General features: G+C 57.0%; 1 protein-coding gene across 2 annotated transcripts in view; it reads right to left on the bottom strand.

The window, feature by feature from the left end:
• Positions 1 to 936: 936 nt before the first annotated feature.
• Positions 937 to 14,818, bottom strand: part of CEP43 (centrosomal protein 43) — a 28,016-nt gene continuing 14,134 nt past the window's right edge. For both annotated transcript variants that reach the window (XM_066372875.1, XM_066372876.1), the window contains 6 exons: positions 9,515 to 9,741; positions 6,539 to 6,651; positions 5,156 to 5,224; positions 3,171 to 3,210; positions 2,291 to 2,381; positions 937 to 1,410 (listed from right to left, as the gene is read on the bottom strand). In XM_066372875.1, the coding sequence (XP_066228972.1) occupies positions 1,330 to 1,410; positions 2,291 to 2,381; positions 3,171 to 3,210; positions 5,156 to 5,224; positions 6,539 to 6,651; positions 9,515 to 9,741 (621 nt within the window). In that variant the 3' untranslated portion in view covers positions 937 to 1,329. The remainder of the gene's footprint in view (positions 1,411 to 2,290; positions 2,382 to 3,170; positions 3,211 to 5,155; positions 5,225 to 6,538; positions 6,652 to 9,514; positions 9,742 to 14,818) is intronic.

The following is a 14,818-nucleotide window of genomic DNA, read 5'->3' as shown; positions in this document are numbered from 1 at the left end:
CTTCCAGAGAGCTGACGGAGGGCAGAGTGCCGCCCGAGGACAGGGCTGCAGTGACGAGCACCGGCGTGTGGAGCAGCAGGCCGCGCCTTCACGTGCTGCGCACGCCCGCGGCAGGGGAGCAGCAACACGGGAGTAGCCACGGCTGGCGGCGCGGCACACGGCGGGCAGGACCGCAGCGCCCAGGCTGCCCATTTCCTCCGGTGTTTACAGCTCACTCACATGTTCCAGAGGCAGGTCCCAAAGTTCCACCACCTCAGTGCCCACATCGCCACGGCCCCCACACGGGCCCAGCAGGGGTTCCTGTGCCCGAGGCCGGCAGGACATGAAGAGCTGGCACTGCCTGGCCACCACGTCTGCCGCCCACTGAGACCCTTAACTTCTCTATTAGTAATGGTGACTTTTAATAAAAAGCCACAATCTAAGTGAAATACAAGAACAAGGCTGACCACGCAGGCCCAGCGTGCTCGTCACATGAACACGCATGCTTGTCACATGAACACGCATGCACATCGGTCTCCGGTGGTTCTGGAGCGTGTCGGCCCACCTCACCCGCAGCCCCGCGGGCAGGGAAACCGGCATGCAGGGGCCTGTCACCTGGCGTGGTCTTCGCCATGACGACTGGGACAGCGCAGCTGGGACTCAGCACAGCCACACACGGCTCTGATGCAGAACCCCGCTCAAGGCCCGACGCAGGGTGGCGCTGACTGGCGCCAGGGGCACCGCGGTGACCCACAGCAGCTCTGACGGAGGCCTGGGACGGACGCTGACCGGGGACTCGGGCGGCGACCCCAGCGCTGCCGGTGACAACTGCACCAGCTAAGTCACCGCCTCTAGGTTCTCTAAACACAAACAAAACTAAGCAGCAATACAGGAGCACGGGCCGTGCCCTCCATGCCTGGCAGGCCCTCCTGAGGAAGGCGTGCCCAGAGAAGCGGGCTCCGGCCAGGCCGCTGTGGCCACCGCAGCCCTGCCCACGCCAGCATGCTCGAGGCCGACAGCTGGCCACACGCGTGCAGAGCTGGGACTGGCAGCATCGCCCACACCTGTCACTCTGCTCTCAACACCGCTGTGCTCGTGGGTCCACTCCTCCTCACGAATTTGAACTTAATCAATTTCCAGAGAAACAAGTAGGTAAACCAAATTAAGACTATTAACTCTTCCACACATGGGCTCAAGGAGGAAGTCTTTTGTTAAGCACAATGAAAAATTAATTTTTTAAAATATCTGCTGTCTTTTTGAAACACAAGGCACCAACAGGGAGCAGACATCCCAGCAAAGACTGTCTGAAGAGACGAGCTGGTCAGAACCCCGTCCTTCGCACGCGCGTCCTCAGGTGCAGGAGACGTCTTCCAGGTAGTCTGCGACAGCGCTGAGCTGGGACACCGTCAGGTCCTGGGTCAGGCTGTCCAGCTGGGGGTTCAGAACAGAGAAAAGGTCAGCATCAACTCAAGTCCAGTCCTAGTTCCTGAAACAGACGCAGGGACTGAACTGCGAGCTGCCAGGCACCCGGCAGTGCTCTGCCCGCCCTCCTCTTCCTGCCCTGACGTGGGTGACCCTACAAAGGGCTGAGCCGACAGCGGACTCGGCCACGAAACCTCGTCTGCGGACACGTGGCGTGAGCGGTCAGCGCGCACACCCAGACATCAGAGGCTGCCTCTGGGGCCCAGCACTCCGAGGGCAGTAGCAGCTGCCGCCCGAGAGGCAGGCGCGGCGAGACGGGCAGCTCCTGTGGCTCCAGACGCGAGCCTGCCTCACAGCTGACACCCAAGGACATTTGCTCTCCGCCTAACCCAGAGGCCCAGTGAGGGTCCAATACAGAGTGCAAAGTCCACCCCGACTCCATCTCTGCTGTGCCGTCTCCATACCCCGGGGGGGGGCACCCTGCCCATGCAGAGCCCCCCCACACGGCCCGAGCACACCTCCTTCACCCACGGCGCTCACACACACTGACCTCCACAGCGACCTCCCGGAAAATGGCCACTTCTGGTACCGGCTGTCCACCCACTGAGCGGCCGATGCGACCCCACCCTGCCCCCTGTGCCCGCTGAACCCCCCAGCAGTGACGCCCAGACACCCCAGTGACACTGTTACCAGAGGGACGATCCAAAATCCCACACACGCTCAGTGAGGACAGCTTTTCAGACCTGAACTAGGTCACGCTGTCACAGACCTGCCACAACTTCCTACTGCATCGCCCCCCCCCTGTGTCCCCCCCCCGCCTGCGTCCCTCCCCCCTCCCCCGCATAAACCAGGCACACACAGGCGCGCGCTCTGGGGATGCACCACCCACCTTGTCGCTGGTGTTCGTGTCGTCTAGGTCCACAGAGAGGTCTTCCTCGATCTCCTCACCGATACTGAGCTCACTCTTTTCTGAGCGGTGGCTGGTATTAATTTCAAGGGAGGGTGGAGAAAAAGAAAAACTCTGAATATAAACATTTCAAGAATTAAAAACATTCTTCAACCTTTCCAACATTTATTTTACGTTTACATAAAATATACTATTAAATGACATGGGTTTCACGTGTCATCTCACATGACCCTTCAGCAAGGCGCAGGGTCAGTCAGCTGATCAGATGACAAACACAAGGCTCCTGGTGGCCGTGGTCACAGCAGCAGGAAAGGAACAAACCCAGATTTTCATTTCATCCACAAGCTCATGCTGCCTTCTCAAAAAGTAACTGTATAGTAAATCACTTCGTTAAGAAATGAGTAAAAATTCCAAATTGGGGAAAAATCCCTGCCAATTATATAAAATTCTCAGCCTCTGATTTAAAACTTCTCATCATACCCAAAATAAATACTACTTCCAAATTAATTACCAGCCAACCTATTCAGTACCTTCAGGTACATCACCAAGTCACACACTCGTCAGAGAGGGCAGTGTTTCACCAGGAGTGTGGACGCCCCACCCCCCAGAGTCCGTCTCCTGCGGTGACCCCAGGCTGCTGGGCCACTGCCCAGTCGGCTCCTCACGCCCCGCCTGACCCGGAGGGGCCCCGAGCGTCCACACTCTGATGCAGACTCAGGACCACGGTCCAGTCCACATGCCCTCAGCAGCTGGAACGAGGGAGCCAAGGCCACCAGACAAGCACCAATGTGACGTGTCACGCTTCCCTGTGTGCAGAAAGTGCTCACAGTTCAGGCCTTTGCTGCCCAGGGGACTTTCTTACCTGTTAAAATCGTCGACATAGTCATCATCTTCTCCAGCCCCTGGTGAGTTTGGGAAGAGATACATGTCATAGTTGCACAAGCACACTTCACAGTTTAGCTACAAACACACATACTTGCTTCCAAAAAACTCCATTACTAAAAAATAATGTGTCATTACAAAATAAGCCTCAAAGATAATAAATAACATTTTTACCAAATATAATATAAAAGCAAATGATAAAGAACTACCTAAAAATAATAAAACATTATATCCTATCATTAAATGTAATTAATATCATTTTTCACATTCCAACTACTCAAAAGCTTAAATACACTGTATGTTCACTATCTATAATGTCACTTGATATAAAAACCAAGTATGTCACAAGCTGGGTACACGGCAAAAGCACATTCTCATCCCTACTGTTGGTATTTGAATTGATGAGCCTTCTGCGTATATACAGTGACCAAGGTAAACCCCGAGCATGGCAAAGGCGCACACCCTCAGCCAGACAGCTGGGTGGGGCGGGACCCAGGCCGGACAGCCCTGTGGCCTGGGGGCACTGCGCTCCCCTGGCTGTGCCCTGTGGCCTGGGGGCACCGCGCTCCCCTGGCTGTGCCCTGTGGCCTGGGGGCACCGCGCTCCCCTGGCTGTGCCCTCAGCTCTAGGCTGTGGCCACCCCAGCGGGGTTAAAAAAGGGTCAACGCCTGCGACTGGCTTAACAGGAGTGCAGGGTGAGCACGTCAGGAAGGGACATCACCACTGAGGGTGCTCACGATGTCTCCAGTGCGCCTGACCGTGACAGGACGCAGCTGGCTTCTACACCGCCCTTCAGCCCGCCCTGTCTTCTGGGGGACAGCTGAGGAAGCAGGATGGTCAACCTCAGAGCAAAGACACAGGGCCCACGAGAGGCATGCCAGCTGGGCACGGCTGGTATGTGGCAGACAGGCAGGGACCGTGTGGCCCTCGGTGGAAGAGTGCCGCCCCTGACGGGAGCCGTCACCGCTGGGCACGGCTGGTATGTGGCAGACAGGCAGGGACCGTGTGGCCCTCGGCAGAAGAGTGCCGCCCCTGACGGGAGCCGTCACCGCTGGGCACGGCGCTGGCAGCGAAGCTCCCTGGGGCGTCCGCCCACAAGTCCCTCAAGGACCAGACCAGACTGCGTCCCGGGCACTGCTGAGGGAGTTCAAGTTCTGAAGGGCAGTCAGACCAGGCGAAACCCTCCCGATCAAGTTCCCTGAGTGAGCTGTCCACTGTCAGTCCCGAGGGACTGCAGGGTCCCCAGGCAAAGAACTGTGTGGGGCGGCACCTCCAAACTCCCAGGGCTCGCCCTCCAGTGAAGAGGAAGGGGTGCTAGCAGCTGGACAACCAGATGCCGAGGGCTGGACCGTCCCCGTCCCCGTGCACACGCCAGGGCAGAAGCAGGACCTCAGCCGAGACGGGGGACAGCTGTGCGGCAGTGCGGACACAGGGGCTCATCCGAGCCAGAGCACTCCCGAGTGGCTGGGTGGGGACACACCAGTCACTGTGTCTGACTCTGGTCACACACCTAACTACAAGCACACGTCAGCGTGGCCCACGGGCCACATCTGGACAGCAGCCTGCACACTAAGGGTGGCTTTTACATTCTTCAAGGATTATTAAAAAACACACAGTGGCCCGGGCTGAGGTCACTTCCTAGGACGGGCCTTCCGGAACGAATGCCCAGGCTGGACTAGGCAGACCTACTCCCCCTTTCACAGCTGGGGCAGCGGCCCTTCTGCCCCTCGAAGGGGCCGCAGGCCCCTGCTGCACGCCATCTTCCCCCAGAATGTAACCGCCTGCAGCACAGTCTGCGGTGGCAGCTGCCAGGCCCACCCGGGCACTGGACGGAGCCTGGACGCAGCGCACTGGCCACACGCGTGCCCCTGAGGGCGCCTGTGGGCTGGCCGAGCCACGGCACTGAGATTTTATTCTAGGCAGTAACCGCCTCCGCGGGGCCCACGAACACTGGGATCTGCTCACCGAGCCCGAGGGAGCCGAGTCGATCCTCGATGGCCTTCAGCTCCTTCAGAGCCATGTTTCCCCTTCTGCCTGCGAACAGGAGAAATGTCACCTTAGATCAACATTTACAGTGTGACCATCTCTAAAACACGTCACTTTCTTTCAAAATAGGGCTTCCTTAAGACAGAAGCTTACTGACCTAAAAGAAAGAGACAAAGGATGACCGACCGTGAGTAACAGTAGCTCACAGGGTGCAGCACATCCCCGTGTGACCACACACAGGGCACCCTTGACCAAACTTGACCGGTGACGGGATTTCCACCCAGTTGCTTTCTGTGGGGGTGACGTCCCCAGGGAGGAACGCATGGACTGCAGCTGTCTCAGTTGTGCTATTTCTCCTCTGACCAACGCAATCGCTATTCATCTTCCAAACTGACCTCCCTCCCTGACCTCACGTCCTCAGTCCTTGGTGCTCGGTGTCCTCTCTCAGTCCTGCTTCCTAATCACTGTCCACAGTGACCTGATCACGACCTCCTGGGCCCTTCACTGAAAGTGACAACGGCCAGGGGAAGGAAGAAAAAGGAAGGAGACGTGGGCCACATCCAGACACACGGCTGGTGACTCGGGGGTGAGAGAAGCCGCAGCCACCTGCTGTCTGTCCTGGGACACCCTACAGTGTGTCGTGTAATACAAGCCATGCAAAATCACACTGTGATTTCCTAACAAACACCTACTTTTTAGAAAGCTTTCTCAGAAGAGGCATGTTTGAGCTCTAAGCACTGCTAATTCAGCGCTCTATTTACTACGATACAGGATACAAGTCTGTCTCCATCAACGTGGCTCTACGCCTGGGACCTGCCCTGTGCGGGGAAGGGCGGGGCCATGGTGCAGCCACGCCCTCCTCCTGTGGCCACGCCCTCTGCCCAAGGCCAAGCCCTCCTCCAGTGGCCCAGCCCACCTGTGGCCACGCCCCTCCCACAACCACGCTCCCCTCCTTCGGCCTGCGGTCTTTGACCCTGTGTCTGCTGCCCAGAGCACCGGCCGCCGGTCCAAGTCCCTGACACAATCACTGCGGCATCACAGTCTAGACACACATTTTTAAAATGGATTTAAATCCCACTCAAGTTAGTGTAAATGTTCAACAGAGAGATGGTTTAAAAATTATAATGTATCTCTCTATATGAAAGACAGCTAAAGAGTCAATTTTCTAAAAGTACTTTAGCGGCACAGGAAAAACAGAATACAGACCACACTGGAAAGAAATGAGAAAACAGAACACCACAGGAGATGTCTCTGGACGGTGACGTTTACACACATTCGGACACACACGGCAATGCTCACACACGACTTCGTCAGCTAGAGAATCAGTGTTCAGCGCCTCTGACGATGGGCCTGGGAACTCACTTTCCGAGTCTTTCAGGGAGGGGGCTCCAGTCAGGGAGCTGAGTCCAGTCTTTACGGGGGGGACATCAGAGAGCGACACGAGGCCTCCTCCTGGCTTACCAGGCTCACTTCTCCTAACAAGACACAAGTGCACAGGTAAGGGCGCCCCACGAGGCAGCGCAACAGAGCTGCGCGAGCAGACGCGTGGACGGCGCCCGGGAGGGACAGGGACGGGGACAGGGACGGCGCCCAGGACAGGGACAGGGGATGGGGACAGCGCCCGCAGCATGCCGCACCGGCGGGCCCACAGCGCTGCGGGCAGCTACCCCCCTCACCACCCTCACTGCCTGCGGCTCTATCAGAAACCCCTTAGGCAGTGCAGAAATGCAAGCGAGGGGCAGCACAGGCCCACTGTGCGGGACACCGCAGCCCAGTCAGGGCCATTGTTGAGGGAGATGACCAGCCCACGCCCCAGCCCTCACCCCTGCCTCCTGCAGCCTCCCATCATAGCCCCTCTTCCACCCTCCTACCATCCCACCCGCCCGCCCGCACCCACACCCACCACCTTCCAGCAGAGACGGAGCTCTGGGGCTGGCGGGCAGCTCCCCAGATGTCCCCCATCCCCACACCAGCTCTCCCCTGCAGCACTGGACCGTCCTGTCCACACGCTCCCCCGCTGCTCGCAGCCCCCACCAGTCCCAGCCCCCCAAGTCCTCGGCACCCTTCAAAGTGAAGCTCACAAGAATAGCGCTGGCCACCTGCAGCCCTCTCTGTTCCTCCTCAAGCACAGCTAACCCCCCAGAGCCTCCCCCACCCCAACTAAACCGGTCATCAGGCCATCACTGGGCTCCGCGCTGTGAGCGCAATGGCTGGTCCTCAGGACCCGACGCGCTGCTCGCCCAGCCTGTGCCTCCAGCCTCTCAGCCCCGCCCCGTCCTCGCCTGGCCGCCTTGGGGTGCTGCAGGGCCTACTGCCCTGGTGACCCCCACCCTCCCAGCTCTCCACAGTACCCACCACTGCTGAGTCCCAAGCGTGTCCCGCTCAGACCTCTCCCTTAGTCCCAGGCCCACACCTGACCGCTGCCCTCACCTTGCTGGTAACAATCTTCCCAATCTGAGCAAGTCACAGCAGCCTCCCCGTCACCTGCCAGCTGTGCGCCCCGCCCGCGCCCCACTCCTCCCCTCCGGAAACACTGCTCAGACTAAACCCCGCAACCGCCCGGCCCCACAGCCCTGCAGCACCACGACGCATCCCACACTCTCCCTCGGAAGGCTGCCCGGTCCCCTGCCGCCCCCACTTCCACACCCCCCCTCCACGGACAGCCCTGCGGGCTCGGCGCCTGGTACCTGCGCCCAGGCCTGGGGCTCACGGCACGACCGTGACGATGCCTGGAGGACCAGCTCCTGCGCCCCTCAGAGTACAGTCAGACCCCCCGTGCTGGGTCGAACCCCAGCCTGAGTCCACCCCCCTACACTGCTTCCCCCCACACTGCAGCCCAGACACCTGCTGGGCAGACACTGGCACCTCCTCCTGCCTGCTCTGACATCCCCCCATGTCCTCTCTGTCACACTGTCCTCTCCGTCTGTCCTTACTGTCCTCTCTGACACTCCCCTACACACTGCCCTGCTCCCAAGGACAGCACACTGGGACCCTTACAGGGGCCTCGCCCCCAGCGGCTGGGCTCTGCGGCCATCCCGCCTGCTCCCTGCACCTCAAACGGCAGCAGGCACACGAGCAGCACTCAGCACCCTCCTGCCTACGGAAGTCGTCAACTTGGAGGTTTTCTCAGCCTGGAGCTGTATCACAATGTAAAAGGCTCAGTGGATAAAGCGCTGTCCCTGCGCCCAGCTTGCGAGTTAGGTGCCAGGTCAGGATACGCACAAGCTGCAGGCAGTGAGCGCACAGCGACATCCGCACCAAGCTGGAGAGCCAGCTGCTGCAGCACTCCCTCTCTCCCTCTCTCCCTCTCCCTCCCTCTCTCCCTCCCTCCCTCTCTCCCTCTCCCTCCCTCTCTCCCTCCCTCTCTCCCTCTCCCCCCTTCTCTCCCTTCTCTCTCTCCCTCTCTCCCTCCCTCTCCCTCCCTCTCCCTCTCCCCTTCTCTCTCCCCTCCCCTTCTCCCTTCTCTCTCTCCCTCTCTCCCTTCCCTCTCCCTCTCCCCCCCTCTCTCCCTCCCTCCCTCTCTCCCTCTCCCTCCCTCCCTCTCTCTCCCTCCCTCCCTCTCTCCCTCCCTCTCCCTCTCCCCCCTTCTCTCCCTTCTCTCTCTCCCTCTCTCCCTCCCTCTTTCCCTCCCTCTCCCTCTCCCCTTCTCTCTCCCCTCCCCTTCTCCCTTCTCTCTCTCCCTCTCTCCCTTCCCTCTCCCTCTCCCTCCCTCCCTCCCTCCCTCTCTCTCCCTCCCTCCCTCTCTCCCTCCCTCTCCCTCTCCCCCCCCTCCCTCCCTCCTTCTCTCCCTCTCCCTCCCTCTCTCCCTCCCTCCCTCTCTCTCCCTCCCTCTCCCTCTCCCTCTCCCCCCTTCTCTCCCTTCTCTCTCTCCCTCCCTCTTTCCCTCCCTCTCCCTCTCCCCTTCTCTCTCCCCTCCCCTTCTCCCTTCTCTCTCTCCCTCTCTCCCTTCCCTCTCCCTCTCCCCCCCTCTCTCCCTCCCTCCCTCTCTCCCTCTCCCTCCCTCTCTCTCCCTCCCTCCCTCTCTCTCCCTCTCCCTCTCCCCCCTTCTCTCCCTTCTCTCTCTCCCTCTCTCCCTCCCTCTTTCCCTCCCTCTCCCTCTCCCCTTCTCTCTCCCCTCCCCTTCTCCCTTCTCTCTCTCCCTCTCTCCCTTCCCTCTCCCTCTCCCCCCCTCTCTCTCATCAAAAGAAAAATGTTAAATAAAAAGGCTTTAACGACAAAATCAGATTTATGAATTCAGTAAGTATAGAATCTTCAGTAGCTCATCTTTTAAATGTAAACAAAACATTTAGAAACCATACTGTTAAGTCTGTTTTGATAACCCCAAAACAGCTGACTCACCAACCGTAAGTTTTTTCCGGTTTGGGAATGGGATCGTCAAAGAATGAGTCTCCGTCCAGGTCGTCTTCCGGGGGACAGAGGCCAGTTTTCTCTTTGCCATCCAGACTTCTGCTGGGTAAGAAGGACCCGGCCTTGGTCTCGTGGGCCGGCCCGTGAAGACCACTCCTGCTCTTCGGTTCCGAGGAGGAGACGCTCTTGTCACTCTGGCTGGAGTCACTGCTGGCCTTCTGGAAAGAGGCGGGAAGAGCACAGGTCTCCTTGGTGAAATAAAACTGTACTAAGAGTTCAAGGAGCCTGACCTGTAGTGGTGCAGTGGATAAAGCGTCGACCTGGAAATGCTGAGGTCGCCGGTTCGAAACCCTGGGCTTGCCTGGTCAAGGCACATATGGGAGTTGATGCTTCCTGCTCCTCCCCCTTCTCTCTCTCTCTCTCCCTCTCTCTCTCCTTTCTAAAAATGAATTAAAAAAAAAAGAGTTCAAGTAAAGAGCCGTCAACACACACACATCTCTGTGTGTGAGCACATGGCCCAGGGGTTTGGGGGGCAGCACTCAGCGTGAGACCCCCCGCTTCCCAGTCTGTCCCCGGGCTCCAGGGCCCCAGACTTTGAGGGGAAAGGTCCAAAGATATATGTTTATGCCATTCCTTTGCACCCCCAAATGGAAACACTTTTGCCAATTCCGTTTACAAACAACTTTTCAATGTCCTCTTACATAAATATCAGTGCTTCATAAATCACCATAAACTAACGTTTTCAATGTGAAATAAATGAAGGCATTAGAAGCAAAGCAGAGAAGGAAGATCAGTTCACACAATGAGCCTAGAATGACAACAAAGAACACCAGCAGTTTCCCACCCGGCACGCAGCACAGAGCCCGGGACAAAAGACGCCCTCGGCCCTCCTGCTTCCGAGGGACAGGTCTGCCGCCAGTGACGCCTGAGCCACCCCCTAAGGGAGCGAGGACACATGTGCACGAGTCCCGCATGGTCGCTTGGGGCCTGTGGCCGGGGGACGCTGCCCTGAACAGCACCACACCCGTCTTCTGTGAGCCCTGCCTCCCTGCCTGACTCCGCCCTGTCCTCCAGGGTCCTCTCCCCTCAGGCCAGCCGTGTCCACTACAGAACAACAAAAACAACACAACAGCAACAACAAAAGCAGCTACCGTTATAAAACGCCTTCAAACGCTTCCCACATGTTGTTTAACCCCTGACCCTACGGCGTGGGGCACATTCTGTTTGGCCACAGGTGGGAAGAGACGGACAGGCAGGTCAGTCCCTGGCCACGGTCCCTGGGGAGTTAGGGGTCAGCCAATAGCCCAATCCGATTCCGGAGGGAAGCTCTTCCTCTGCATGCTGTGTCATTAGGTTGAGTTTTATAAAACTGCCGTTTTTGTGGGTTCAAAATGGCCATTCCCCAAGACCCGTCCTTCAGCCTGGAGAGCAGGGCCGTGGAAGGGGCTGGGGAGTGTGCGGGTAGCCCCCCACCCCGGAAAGGCGGTGGGGCCGCGGTCCGGCTCTGCCCCCACTGGGCGTTTAGGAAACGTCACGTTCAAAAGCATGAGCTTCCTCAAGGACAGAAGCAGAGCAGCACGGCCCAGTCACAGGACCACAGGGGTTTGGGAAGAAGAGTGGGAGGGGGATGCTGACCACGGAGCGGGCAGTCACACGGGGTCAGAGGTGACCAGCCCTGACCCTGGTTTCCACGGGCACGTGCACAGACTGTGCTGCGTGCGATGAGGACCACCAGGCCATGTTTCCACTCTATTAGAGGCCGTGAGCATTGCAGCTGACAGCGAGCAGAGCCCACGCTCTGCAATGTCCAGGCCCTGGACAGTTACAGACCCTCACGCTATGAACACAGGCCCATGAACGATTACAGAAAGAGCCCTCTGGAAAAAGACCAGGTTACCATCCGTTTAAGAGGACATTTTCAAAGAAGCAGAGAGTTTTAAAAATTTACTAACAACTTTAAGTTTTCTTGGTATCTATTTTCAAACAAGGAGAAGCACCATCACCTATATATTTAACTACATTCATGCCCATTGTAATTTACGACATAAATGTTTTAAAAATGGATTCACATCTTTTCAAAGGCACACACAGTTGGAAACAAATTCCCGGAGTCCTGTGACACTGGAACACATTCTGGGCCGAATATTGATTTCTTCCTTCAGACTCTCCTGCGAAGGTTCAAAGGTCACTGGCATGAGACTGAGGGGAGTGTGACGGAAAGCAAGCCACAGCAGACAACTGGCCGGCCAGGTCCCTCTTCCCGTGAGCTCATGCCACCAACACACACAAGTCCACGAACAAGCTGCCTAACTCGCTAACTGACACATACCATGGTTATTTTTTAGGCTGGTTTTAGCAATATTCTTGCTATAGAAAAAAAGACTAGTTTTAGGAAGACAAGTTTCAGGGAGAAGCACATTACGATCTTGAACACAATACGTATTTTTTAAAATAGTCATTAGTTTGTTTTAAAACTGCAGTTCTATGTATGGAGTAAAGTCACTCGTCTGCTTTGGAGCTGCTCTCAAAGTCAATTTCTAAATTGCAGAGAAATATGTCACTACTTTATAACTATGGTTTATTTATTTTTTACCAAAAAGGCCATTGCCAAACTGGGTCAACTAATACAGTCAGTCAACTTAATTCCAAGTAACTTATATTAATTTAAAAGAGAAAAAGAAAAAGCCCACACTAAGAGATTGACCAACACATTTGCAGATTAAAAACAAAAGTACTGCCAAACTTTAAGAGCAATTTCCTTCGGAGGTCTGAATTTTCTGAGCAACAACAAATCGACAACATATCATGACGTCCGCCCGGGAGCTGTTTAAAAACCTCTCTCAAGGCAAGTCTCGATCTTCTAAGCAGACAGGTCGGGAACCAGGTCCGCTGCCCTAGCTGTGAATGAACAGGTGCTGAAATTCGGAATGAACTGATTCAGCGAAGGGTAAGAATGTTTACAACAGAGAAGTGTGACCCACAGCCACGGAGAGTCCACAGGACACCAGAAGCGCCCCCACCTCAGCGCCCCCCCCCCCCAGCGGCCCCCGTGGTGTGTGGGTTAGACAAGCGCAAGTCCTACCCGCAGCACCTCGGAGAGGCCTCTGTGTCCAGACAGGGTCACCGAGGGGGCCTGGTGTCCTGACACACAGAGCACTGTGTGACTGTGACAGCAGCAGAGGCCAGCCCAGGACTGCCGGCAGCACCTCGGAGAGGCCTGTGTGTCCAGACAGGGTCACCGAGGGGGCCTGGTGTCCTGACACACAGAGCACTGTGTGGCTGTGACAGCAGCAGAGGCCAGCCCAGGACTGCCGGCAGCACCTCGGAGAGGTCTGTGTGTCCAGACAGGGTCACCGAGGGGGCCTGGTGTCCTGACACACAGAGCACTGTGTGGCTGTGACAGCAGCAGAGGTCAGCCCACTACCCGCAGCACCTCGGAGAGGCCTGTGTGTCCAGACAGGGTCACCGAGGGGGCCCGGTGTCCTGACACAGAGCACTGTGTGGCTGTGACAGCAGCAGAGGTCAGCCCAGGACTACCCGCAGCACCTCGGAGAGGCCTCTGTGTCCAGACAGGGTCACCGAGGGGGCCCGGTGTCCTGACACAGAGCACTGTGTGGCTGTGACAGCAGCAGAGGTCAGCCCAGGACTACCCGCAGCACCTCGGAGAGGCCTCTGTGTCCAGACAGGGTCACCGAGGGGGCCCGGTGTCCTGACACAGAGCACTGTGTGGCTGTGACAGCAGCAGAGGTCAGCCCAGGACTACCCGCAGCACCTCGGAGAGGCCTCTGTGTCCAGACAGGGTCACCGAGGGGGCCCGGTGTCCTGACACAGAGCACTGTGTGGCTGTGACAGCAGCAGAGGTCAGCCCAGGACTACCCGCAGCACCTCGGAGAGGCCTCTGTGTCCAGACAGGGTCACCGAGGGGGCCTGGTGTCCTGACACACAGAGCACTGTGTGGCTGTGACAGCAGCAGAGGCCAGCCCACTGCCGGCAGCCACCCCTGAGGCGCTCTCCCCCTGATCTGGGACGCCCAGTGTCCAGAACCCACAGGTCCACTGCTTTCAGCGCCACCCGTGGGGCTGCAACGGGGCCCCGGGAGCTCACAGGGGGTTTCCAGTGAACAACTGGGGCAGATACAGGCACTGACAGTAACTGTCTCCTCAGGAAGTGAGGGGCCCTCTGCACAGCGGCCCCCCAAGCCCCTCGGGGGCTCTCAGGACCAGTGAGCTTCATGGGAGAGTTTTACTGTGTATTTTTCTGCTAGTACCTCTGCACACGCACATTTCCATCCTCTCTAGGGTGACATAAATTAGCATCCTAGAGAGGAGTTTCACAGAAAAAATACCTATTCAACTCTGAAGAGCCAGACACCTGCATTATCACTAGAATGTCTTATGACCCTAGGGGGAAAAAAAACCTGCTTTTCAAACGAAAGGCTTACCCTGAACTGCTCAAAAAAAGAAATATCAAAGCCAAAACAAGTTTTGCAAAAAAGTTTTTAAAAAGTCATGCAAATTCTCTTCCTGCCCATGCCTTAACCCTCCAGAGGCAGTCTGGACCCAAGACTAATGCACTGAATTTAGAAAGGTCACTTTACTGCAGGTGTAACACACATGCACATCTAAAGGTTTAATCCACTCACCTAGAAAGAAAACCCTGTGGAATTGTAGAATCACAAAAATCTAAACCCCTTTCTCAACATGTTTCCAGAGAAACTGTTCCTGTGCTCTGTGCGACCAGTCACAGCTGCAGGTGACAAGAGAGCCTGGTCCCCCCGAAACCAGGCCACAGACGCCCTCAGCAGCTCCTCGCACACACTACCCGGCCAGCAGCACGGGGCCCAGCCGACACGCAGCGCCCAGACGTCCAGTCCTGGGTTGGATGCAGCCAGGAGGGTCAAGCCGACCTTCCGGGCAGCACAGTCAGGCCACGTGCGGTCAGGGCCACGTGCGGTCAGGGCCACGTGCGGTCAGGGCCGCGTGCTGCTCACCAGGCGGCCCTGGGAGCCAGGGCTCTGAGGGCTGACCACTGGGCAACGGTTCACAGATGCTGACCACAACAACCTGAAGGAAACTACGTCTGGCCTCTTGTTTACCAACTGGAACGCATCAGAAAGTAGTATGATGTTCTGTTGGTCTCAGATAACAATGAAAATGTGAAGAATATGTACATGACCATCCATTCAAAAAAAATAAGCATTTTCAACTTTTTGTTGCCAAAACAAGAAATTCTCAAAATAAAACTGACAGCATAGTTTAAAGATGGAACAGCATGTTTTCACCTGGATGAAAACTG

This window comes from Saccopteryx leptura, chromosome 3 (genome assembly GCF_036850995.1).
Source record: "Saccopteryx leptura isolate mSacLep1 chromosome 3, mSacLep1_pri_phased_curated, whole genome shotgun sequence".
Taxonomy (NCBI): Eukaryota; Metazoa; Chordata; class Mammalia; order Chiroptera; family Emballonuridae; genus Saccopteryx; species Saccopteryx leptura.
This window is presented reverse-complemented; position numbering and strand designations above follow the sequence as displayed.